The 11,609-nt window shown below is 40.2% G+C and overlaps 1 protein-coding gene across 3 annotated transcripts in view; it reads left to right on the top strand.

Moving 5' to 3' along the window:
* Positions 1–926: 926 nt before the first annotated feature.
* mcf2l2 (MCF.2 cell line derived transforming sequence-like 2) overlaps positions 927–11,609 on the top strand; it is a 122,518-nt gene continuing 111,835 nt past the window's right edge. For all 3 annotated transcript variants that reach the window (XM_020081330.2, XM_069522563.1, XM_069522574.1), the window contains exon 1: positions 927–1,143. In XM_020081330.2, coding sequence (XP_019936889.2) covers positions 1,065–1,143 — 79 coding nt within the window. In that variant the 5' untranslated portion in view covers positions 927–1,064. The remainder of the gene's footprint in view (positions 1,144–11,609) is intronic.

The following is an 11,609-nucleotide window of genomic DNA, read 5'->3' as shown; positions in this document are numbered from 1 at the left end:
GAAATATGAGCTGCTGCACAATAGTATTGTCTATTAGGTGATAGTGTGTTTTCCTTTCCAAATCTAATAAAGATTGGTTTCTGCAGCTCCAGTCCATGTACGAGCTCCAGGATTTCCCTCATGGACTTAGTAACCCCCTCCCCATCCATCCACCCACTCACCCACCCACCCCTCTCCCTCTGTGTCTCTCCCTCCGCCCTGCAGGTGTAGCAGCCCTCTGATTCGTTACCACCCCCCTCCTCTTCGTGACTCATCTTCTTTATGATAGCAAACAGAGAATCATCAGAGGAGCATCAGCAGTGTTTCCTACCCAGAGCCTGAGGAGTGTCTCTGTCAGGGGAGGGGACTTACGTGGGACATACATTGGAGCATCCTTTTCCTTTTTCTATGTTTGACACATGTCTTGGACTGTGAGGATTATTGTGACCTGGAGAATATTGGCAGCATCATGAAAAGGTCTGAAGAAGGGTCTCAGTAGCTGGTGTTTAGCTGAGCTATTTAAAAATCTAATTACTGGATGGTTATTTTGTTGTGTGATTTACAACCTCGCTCTTTAAAAAAAATATGTCCTCCCTTTTTAATTCAGCAACTTCCTAGTTTGCTGGTTGGCATGGTGACAAACCTAATCCCTCTTTTGTTTGATGAGTGACTTTGGTGTTTATTTTCTGGTCGACTGGCTGATAAATGAAGATGATAAATCAACAGTGACCGAAATATCATATTCCCTGACTGGCTGTCATTTCACCTGTGCCTGATTTACAAGCTGATTATTTATTCCCAGGCTTCCTGTTTTGCTGAATGTCTGGGAGAGGCATCATCATAACCATCCTCAGGATTTGTGACTGTGTGGATTTGGAGGAGCTGGAATGAAAGACGGGAGAGGTTTGATGGAAGATAAATAAAAAAAAAAAAAGAGACAACTAAAAACAAGAAGTAGCAGAGAAGAAAACTTGACTGGATTGGGGAGCAAAGGCAGGAGAGATTGTTGAGGAAGGAAGGGTGACAAGAGGAGGCGTGGCAGCGGGGAGAGAGGAGAGGAGAGTGGATGCAACACACACCCTGAGATGCTGTGCTGGCTCAGAGAAGACGAGATGTCGGTCCAGGAGCTGCTACAGAGGGTGCAGTGTGTCATCACTCATGTTGGTAAGTCTTTACATTTTTCCCTTCATCTTCCTCTGTGCAGCACACACGTTCAGATGTGTAGAAGTCAAAGAGCCTTTGTGTTTCTGCTTTGTGGAAAATGCAAAAATGTACAGGAGAGCCCTCTTCTCTTGAACTAGCCCCCGTTGAGTGTGTGTGTGTGGAAAATGTGCTGGAATATGCGGTCGTGTCTGGTGGAAATCTGTGTATTGGTTGGAAATGAGGAGAAGCAGAGCAGATGAGTGTGGAGCATGGAATCGCCATCCTCTCATCAGGACCGCTGAGTGAGGAGGGATGCAGAGGGACGCTGCGCACATGGGCAGAGGGGGATGAATGTCATCAGGATACTACAGGGCGGCCGTTGAGTTTGACTACTGTTTTTCTTTTTATCTGATCATCAACATTTCACTGCATGTGTTTATCTCTGTTTGACAGTATATACAAGTTAGTGATTAGCTTTGAGTGGTGGGAGTGGAGGTTTTCTGACTGCAGGATCTGATTCTCTGTGTTTGATATTGAAAGATTTACAAGAATTCAATGACAGCACTGATCCTGTACTTACGGTTGCTTTAGTGTGATCAAGGCTTATCAGAGTTATGAATAACAGTTATTCTGCAGGATGACCGGAGATCCAGTTTTCACTCTTTTTTTAACCAACAAAATTTACAAGGTCAGGGTTAATTGAACTTGCAATCTTGCATTTCTATTCACTACCTCAAATTCCTTACTTTTATCCTTCATCCTGTCACATATTCTCTCTACCTTGTTTGTCCTCTTTAGCCATCTTTTCCCTTTTCCCTCCTTTCCACCCACATTGCATTACCACCATTCCTCATTCCCTGCCATCCATCCTTTTCCATTCCTTCTGCCCTTTCTCTCTGCCTCCCCATCATCTCTCTTTCCTTCCCTCTCTTCGACTCATTTTCCCCTCCTCCCTCCATCTTTTCTCTTCCTCCTCCTCGTCTTCCTCCTCCTGTTCTGTGTCCGGGTTATTTCCCGGCTGGTGGGGAAGTAGGTTAATGTGCCACGCTGGAGACTGTCGCACAGCATCCTCCATCTCTGCACTTCCTGTATTGCATTGCAGCTATCTGGTGGTGGGTGGTGGTGGGGGTTGGGGTTCGTCACCATGGAAACTGAGCTAGCTTTTGCTAAGCATGAGGGCCTGAATTGATTTATTGGTTTCCTACATTTTAAACACATATGCTGTTGCTGTTTGATTTTATATGAAAATTCAGGGAGTCTTGGAGGAGTATGTCATACAGTAACCAATATGTGCAGTGAAACATATTGTTTGGAGAAACCATCTAATTATAGATGTGTGTGCTTGCACTTTAAGGACGTGTCATCCATGTTGGATATAAACAGGTGAGATAAAATGTACCACCTTACCATCCAGTAGCTGTTCTTCTTCTTATTCATTGTTCACATATGTTAAGTAGCTTTAAGTTTGAAATAAAAAGGTATCTCACACACACACTGTCTCAATTTATCAATGGCTTTTTGCCTGCACTGAATAAAATGAAAATATTGTGCACACTTTGGGCATCATCTTAGTTAAAGATATTTGTTTCTCCTTTGAAACTATCATTTAAGATCGAGTTCTCTGGATCAGAGCAGTGTTGCATGATTTGGAGAGGTGGTTATATGTAAAGGACTTGGGAAGATCAGTGTTGTTCATTGACCAGCAGAGAGCTCACTCGCTCCTGTTGAGCCACACAGCTGTTTGGAGGACCTCAGCACAGCTTCTGGCAGTGGCAGTATTGTTATATTGGATGACTACATATATGCAAGCCTTATATGTAACTTATAGGTAACCATACACTTGCTTCTTTACAGAATGTTCATAAAACAAACTAAGAGGAGTAGTTGTAATCAAATTCAATGTCAGCTTTTCCTCTTATCTCTAATTTCTCTGTTTAGTCCTTTTGTAGACGATCTGTTGTCTGATTGTCGTGTTGGTTCATCATTAGTGTCACGCAGATCCCACGGAGCCTGATCTGTGTTAGATGACTGTCACATGACAGTAGTAGTTGTTTAAATAACAGTGCTGTGAAATGAGGAAGTCTAAAGTCTGAAATTAAATAAATCCACTATAATCTATTATATGTTGACTATACTCTACCTTTAGCATGTAGTTGATATACTTCACCATATGTGTCCACATAATGTATGTAGAAGATTAGTAGTGAGAGTAGACTTGCTGTTTTACAGCATGGAGCCAACATTAGAAATGAAGCTTCCTGTAATTTCCTGGACATGCTGTACACTGTACATGATGTACATCAGGGCGTTTACAAAGTTTACGTAGTCACAAACAGTTCTCTCCACTCACGTTTGTTAATAATATTTAGAATTGTAGATTGTCCAATGAGATTGCAGGCATTACAGAAAACGTAATTATAAAATGTGAAAATATAAATATTTTGCTTAATTCATTTTGCTAGTGGGGGAATATTGGTGAAAGAGTATTTGAAGGTATGGTAAAATCTCCTTTAGAATTTAGTACTCTTATTATAAACATGAAAACATATACTACATAAAACCTGCTCTTCCTTTGGCATTATTATGAACACATAACCTTACACACATCCACACCTATACTGCTCATAGACTACTTAATAACATGACTCACAGCTAAATCCTCTATTGATGGTCAATGATGTCACAGCAGCACTGGGACGTGTAATTTCCCATCAGGCCTGTTTTCCCCCCATGCATAATTCATGGATGCGTCTGCTGCTTTATGTGTTCCCCGATCTAAAATGGCTACTCCTGTCCCACTGAAGCGTGCAGTTAGGGTGAGTATTACTGAGGCCCGCAGATAGGAGCTCGCTTCTCAGCCACAATTTAACGCTCTCCCCCGCTCTGTGAGCTGCTGGTAGAACTGGTAGTTTATTGTAGGAGGGTGTGTCAATGGGATCCTGTGAGTGACATTTCTCGTGAAAAGGTCAGGCTGCAGGGAGGGATGATGCTGAATGTTTCCATGTGTTTTTGCTCTGAGCAAATTATGGTAGAACGGAAGTTAATTTCTCTAAAGGAATCTGGAGAAAGCTCTTTATTGCAATGCAGACAGCTGATTCATACTGACATAATATCTGTCTCTTTCAGACCTAAATTTCTGGGCTATAGACTAAACTTGATGCCCATTTTTGATCTATCTATATATAGAAATATATAAAAATAAATGTAATATATAAAAATAAGCTATAAAAAATCTACACACCCCTATAACCTGTACAATTACACTGGAAAAACAAACAAAATCCCCATAACCTTTAAAATCCCTTTCAAATTTACCAGATAGTTCAAACAAACTGCAAGTTTTAACATTAATTAAAAATAAATATATGGTCCATTTGATGCAATAAGTAGGTAATGGAATTTATGTTATTTGGTCAATGTTATTATCCCTATCCCTATGTTCTCATTAAAATATTTAAAGGTGCAGTGTGTATGATTTAGGTGAAAGAGATCCATTGGAAGAAAGTTTATATAAAATAATCCTAGTGATGTTTTCACAAGTGTGTGAATGTGCCCTTTATATTTACATCAGGAGCAGGTCCTCTCTCGAGGCAGCCATGTTTTTTACAGTCGTCCAAACTGGAAAAACTAAACACCTTTTGAGTTTTTATGACGACTGAAGCTACCACAGGTTACAAGAGAAAGTTCTCTTTCATGTTTGAAAGGGGAGGGTGAGGTGAGGGGTGTTCCGCTGCAACATTCAACTTCTCCACAAGATGTCATTAAATTCTACACACTGAACCTTTAAGGTCAAACTATTTTAAAGGATTTTTCTGTCAAAGTCTTGAAGAGCACTTGCCTCCTGTGTATGTGTGGAGTAACACAATGTAATGGTGTGCTGCTGACAGTCTAGTGGGCTAAATGAAACATTGTACATACAAGTTCAGTCCAGAACAGCAGCTGTGCAGTGTTTCAGTCATCTGTTGGTAAAAGAGTAAAGAGGATTAGCATGACAGTCACAAGTAAGAGTGGATGTCATCACCACAGCAGAATCTAGCTGGGGACACTGCAAGAATAGTTGAGTACTTTGCTTTGTAATTAACTGCAGGAACACTTCACCGGAGGAGATATTTAACATCTGTGCAAAGGAGAGAGGATGCTATAAAGGGGAAGGATGATAAAAGAGCTGGATGGCACGTAAACATTTGTGTAATGGCTACAATCTTCTAACAATATTATAATGGATTTAACATAACCATTGAGTATTAAATACATTTAATACATTTGGGTAATGGCTACCATATGTTCTCTTTAAACACAACAAGTACTAAACAGCTTTTCACATGTGTTTGGAAGTTTTTGTTGGCAGAACAGAACCACAGTGTTGTCCTGTCTTGATAATGGCAGAGGACTTCTCGAGCTCTTTGGTGTACAGAGAATCACAGAGAAGGTGCAGCTGGTTTATTGTACCCAATATATTTATCTTGGTCTGTGATTTATATGTAGTGAAGGTTTACCTGCTTCTTTTGCATTATAGGGTGAGCTAAAAGGGCACATACAGCTCATTTTATATCCATGAGGAATCTGTCATATCATTCACATCATTCTCTTTTTACATATTGAACTTATAAGAATAGCTGTTACTTAGTAGTACTTTGTCCTTTCAGATTTTTAGTGGCCATACAGCAGTGTCTCTATGGTCAATTACTGTAAACAGTTAACTTTTTAACACAGAAAAAACTGTAATTTATCTTAATAAAAGGTAATAATATGTTTTTTGTGGATATAAATTGATTCAAATTACAGTTGGAGTGCTATTTTTTATTTCCCTTACTGTATATTATCAATAGACTTTAAATCTCCTACAAGGACCTTTTCATTTTCATTGATTTTGGCACTTGGACAAAAGCGGTAGAGTTTCCACTGTCACCAGTCGTTAAAAACCTCAGTCCAGACAGCATGTGCACTTGTTTTGAAAGGAGTGGAAAAAAAACACACACTTCAGTTTAGGACACACACCGAGAAAAACTGCGACACAGCAGTTCTCTTTAGATTGTTTTTACTGTAATGATACTACATGGAAGTGACTGCATCAGTTTACATCCTCTTGTCAGACCAACTGTTTCTCTCTGCTCCAAAAGCAAAATGAGAGAGCGATTCCTGGGTAAATGTTCCAAAGCACGACAAGTGGATGGGGGGGACCCATTTGTCAGTAAAGACAATCTTCTAACAATATTAGAACGGATTTTACATAACCATTGACAAAACCAAGTCACTGAATGTGTAGCTCCGTGCTTGAAGTTGGCTGGAATATCAAACCACATGATAACACACAGCTGTTTGCAAGATGCATAGTGCTGAGGTACCGTAATCATCATTGTGATCTCATCCATCTTGTTTGTAAGATATGTGGAGTTGGCAAGGAACAGACTCTGGAGCAGTGCTCTGTACAGGTTAGCCTTTAGCCTTGCCTTTGGCCTAACGTGTAGCCCGGCTCGCTTCTCCCACTTTTTGTTTATTGTCCCTAAAGATAGGCTTTTCCAGTCTAAATGCTGTAAATTGTTGCTCTGACCTTGCATGTAATCGGCTCCCGCAACAGACATTCAGAATAGCTCATAGAAAAAGCCAGTTTTCCCCCTGATTGTCTCATTAGATCCTAAAGAGGCAGTAATATTAAAATAAGACCCTTTTATAACAGTCAAGTGGGGCTTCTTTTTATTTTTAAACTCAAATCTGAGAAAAATCATCTACACAATGAATACCCTATTTTTATAATTAAAAGCAGCACTACAGTGATGTTTACATGTGTCCACCAACTGAAATCTGTCTTGATTATAGATACAGGGACACTGATTTCCCACTGGTGGAGGCTTACCGTGGTTATAGTGTGATACAACATAACAGGGAACTCCAAATTGAACACTGTCTTGCCTGAAAGTGAGAATGACAGTATGAGTGGTAAAGCTGCAGTAGCAGAGTACAAGCTCTGGGTTGACATTTACACTCATGACTACAAGACAACTTTACATTTTCAGTTCATAACAAGAGTCAGATATTAACTGCTACTGGTAAATTGCATGGACCTGTGCAGTGATGGTCAAAATCAAACTCATCAGAGGAGTGATGCATACCCTGCACATGTGAGAATCAGATCATATTCTGTTGGCTCTGACCTTCGACAAATCAGCTCTGAAAATTCAACAAGATAACCTCCCAAGTAAGATGTCTTGGTCTAGAACAAAGCAAGGTGAATAACTTCCCTATACATAGAATAGAAAAGGTCAGAGGTCACAGCTGGGACAGATGGTTTCATTTTTATTCAAAAGGTTTCTCTCCCCCTGCACACTTCCTGCTTCTCCAGTGATGGCATGTTAAGGAGTATTTGAGGCTTTAACAACAGCAGCAGACTAGTGGATAGTTGATTTCAGAGAATACATTTGATCAGCAATATTTCTCAGGGATGTTACAAGTCATTTTTCTATCACACACACACACACACACACACACACACACACACACACACACACACACACACACACACACACACACACACACACACACACACACACACAGTTTGTACATCTATCTTAGTGAGGACACTCATTGGCATAATGCATTCCCTATCCTCTAACACTAACCATCAAGACTGAATGCCTAATCCTACTCTTACCCTAATCCTAACCTGAACCCGGTTGTAACCTTAACTAGGGTCAACTCTCAAACAGGCCATTAAAAGTGGTTCAGAATGTGAGGACCAGCCAAAATGTCCTCACTTTCCCAAAATGTCCTCACTCTGCTGGTTGTAGTTGTAATGGTCCTCACAAAGATATATGTACAGCTACACACACACACACTGTGTCTTTCATGATACAGTGAGCTACATCATCCTGGCAGCTCCAAAATGGCTGACTATATAATATTGGCTTGGGCAAGGGGAGGAAAAAACATATGAAGATCTGGATCTTTAAAAGATTTTCTCACCATTAATAAGCACTACCCTCTGATGGCTGCTCTGGGTTTGTTGTATTACCCAGAGACCCCTCCCACCAGCCCCCAACCTTTGTTGTCATGACGTCAGAACTGCATTCTCTCTGCTTCCTCTTCCTGTCTCAGATATGGGGTGGGGGGGTAGTGGTGGAGGAGAGGGGTGGGTCCCCGTATCCTTTGTCTTTCTTTCGGTCAGCTGGACAGAGGCCAGCTGACCAGCCATGTTCACAACAACACAGTTGAACAACAGAATTGATCCGGTCGGCCACAAGAGAGATTTAACAATTTGGAATAATTTCTCACTGCAAAGATTGAGTCAAGGTCAAGTGAGCTGACGATTGACTAATACCTCTTTTTTGAACTGGTAGTTGTTGGCACTTTATTCAACTTTTAGTTTGTCAACCACCAATTAAGCTTAAAAGAGCAAGAATCATAAAGCAGAAGGATTGTAATTTCTGTTGCAAAGAAATCATGGCCCAGCTAGCACAACTGCTTTACTTGCTTTTTATGAATTTAAGGTCATTAAATCTTGCATTTGAAGGTTTCAGAAAGCATCTCTCTACCGCAACTGCTTTTTCACCTTTTTTCAAAATGGCAGAGAATCTCCTACGGTAGCCCCTCCCCCTTTACATTACATTACATATCATTTAGCTGACGCTGTTATCCAAAGCGACTTAAAATAAGACTTTTGGTTCAAAGTTTTGAACCAGAACTTTTGTGGGGCTATGCTAAGAACTGCTTGACTGACGAAGAAAGAAGAGTCAATATCAAACACACAGCTGTATCCCGTGTTGTGAGGCAACCTCGAGGGGATGCAGTAGATATGACAGGAACAATGGAGAAGGTCAGGTGGAGCAATATGAAAAGCAGCAAAGTCCACATTATGTATGTATGGATTGATGGATTGATGGATGGATATACAGAACTTTCACACAACTTTTGTCACCAGTTACCAGTAACAGTCGTTTATTTGAAGCATTTTCGTTTCACAATCTTTCACTCATGCAGCTCTCAGTGTGCATTATCCTTGTGCTAAAGATACGAGTAGTCTAAGATCTGGTATCATCACGGCATGGTAGGACATCTTGGATGCAGATGAGATTTGATTGATTTTCAACACATAATTTAATCAAATGTAATAATCCAATTTGCATGATGAGGACAGCATACTTTATTCAATCTTGTGTGTGTGTGTGTGTTTGTAAATGTTCTGTATTCTATTTTGCTTAAGCATACTTGGGAGAGATACTGAACCAAAAAATGACCCCTTCTCATCGAAGAAGTGCTGCACATAGATGTACTGATGAATGTGTGTGTGAATGGCATAAACTGTGCTGTGAAGAGCTTTGAGTGGTCATCAAGATTAGAAACCTGCTGTATAAACACAGACCATTTACCATTTAGCAACTCCTGGTTAGTGAACGACCCGTTTCACCTCCTTGGCCACAGCCGCCCTATGTGTGTGTTCATTTTTTCCCCCACTGTTGTCAACATGAAACCCACTGACCTTGTGCTGTTTGGCTCATGTGCTGTTTGTGTGCATGTGAGATATGTGTGACTGACCACTGTGAATCACTTCCTCAGAACTGTTGTTCTAAAATCTGTGGACTGTTCACAGTTTGACTGCAGAGCAATGAGGTTATCGAGTGAACATTGGACTTGTTCTAGCTTGTTAAGCAGGTTCAAGATAAAGGATTTGAAAAGAGATCATTAGCATCAGTGAACCAAGACAGAATGATTGAAAGGTTCAGGATTTAATATTGAAAATACTTGACTACAATGCAACTACAATGCTTACATTTAGGCGGCAGAATTAGCATGCACACCCAGAAATAGTCTACTATTTGTTCTATTGACTACATATGATAGACACTCTCCATACCAGACCGCGATAGCTAAGCTACATCTGTTTCAGTTTCATATCATTGACATGTCTTGCACTTTAAACCTGAGACATTTACTTTTAGACACACTGACAAACAATGTGCAGAATGGAGTCTGCAGTGAATCCGTACTGGTTGCTGCTGATCTCTGACTTTGAATTGACATTCTTTATTTTGGAAATGATGACTCTCTGCTGCTCTGCCTCTTAAAGTTTGTTATGTGGAACAAGTTTGTTATGTAGAACAAACAAGATGTTTTTGTACAACACATAAATATGATGTTTTCTGTGCACACACAACACAATATGTTGTTAATTAATGTATCTGGCAAGCTGCAGATACTTTGGTACTAAACACGTCACTGTTGTAGATGATTTATTTGTTTTCCAGAATATCTGATCTTGCAGTAAAACATCCACGAATAGTGATTTAAGGTTAAGGTTTGGTTGCAGCTCTATAGATAAGGTCCCTCAAATGTTCTGGTCTAGTTTCATACAGAAAAAAGTTCACAGCGAATTCAGACACAACCTTTTTCTTTCCATTGAACCCAAAGCCCCATCTTTATATAACCTTAACCAGAGTGCTTCTGATGCCTAAACCACAGACGGTGACCCCTGGTCTAAAGCGCTTTGAATTCCTACCACATACCCCAACCACCAAGTTTAAATCCAATGCTTGTTGGCCTTGGTGTTGAGTGTGGATCATAACATATGTTGTGACCTCTTGATTTTTTGAGGTCGTGTCGGTTAAATGTCGGAATTGTAGATCTAAATCACTTTCTTTATAAGACACATGTTTCGTGTGATTTGGAACAACTGGCAAATACAGACAAACCCCTTCAGTCCAAAAGTGAGATGAGAAGATAAAAAACACTCGGTCTCATGTCTGTGCGTGAAGAACATGCAATAACTGGAGTCATGATCAGTCACTGGTGAATAACCTCTCTCTCTCTCTCTCTCTCTCTCTCTCTCTCTCTCTCTCTCTGAATTTCAAACCTGCCAACACTAGTTTTAAATTAAGAAAACAAAATAAATAATGCGGAAATGTAGAAAATGCAGTTTGGCTTATTGGGGGCTAAAGTGCATATTCAACTCAAGCTCTATAAATACACATACTTAAGATGGATAAACATTTTTATAACTCACCTAAAAAAACTAAAGGCATAATACTGTCTTTCAACAAGGCAATGTTATGTGTCAAGAAAGTAATGAAACATCAGCCTTGTATCTGGAAGAGGTGTCGAGGATACAGGTCAATTCTCTGTCTTCCACATCCTCTTCTCCTCTACGAGCGTCTCTGCTGCTATTCATGGACAATCAGCCACCACTATCACTTTGAGTCAAGGCAGCCAGCAATGAGAAGATGAAATGTGATAAACATTAGTGTTCAGTGCTATGACTCAAAACTCATAATACACACTGACTGAACAACCGCTGTGTCTAGACTTATTGATTGAGCAGGCAAAACCACAGTTTTGCTTTTGACTCTGTAGTTATTGTCGGCTGTGAGTGTTCATTATGTGAGCTCTCTGCTGTTTTCTGTGTAGACAGGAATTTTGTTTTAGGTTAAGTAGCAAGCCTGAAAAAATTCCTCTCAACTGCCTCTACATGCACAACACTAAGAGGATTAAACAGAGAG

This window comes from Paralichthys olivaceus, chromosome 3 (genome assembly GCF_024713975.1).
Source record: "Paralichthys olivaceus isolate ysfri-2021 chromosome 3, ASM2471397v2, whole genome shotgun sequence".
NCBI lineage: Eukaryota > Metazoa > Chordata > Actinopteri > Pleuronectiformes > Paralichthyidae > Paralichthys > Paralichthys olivaceus.
This window is presented reverse-complemented; position numbering and strand designations above follow the sequence as displayed.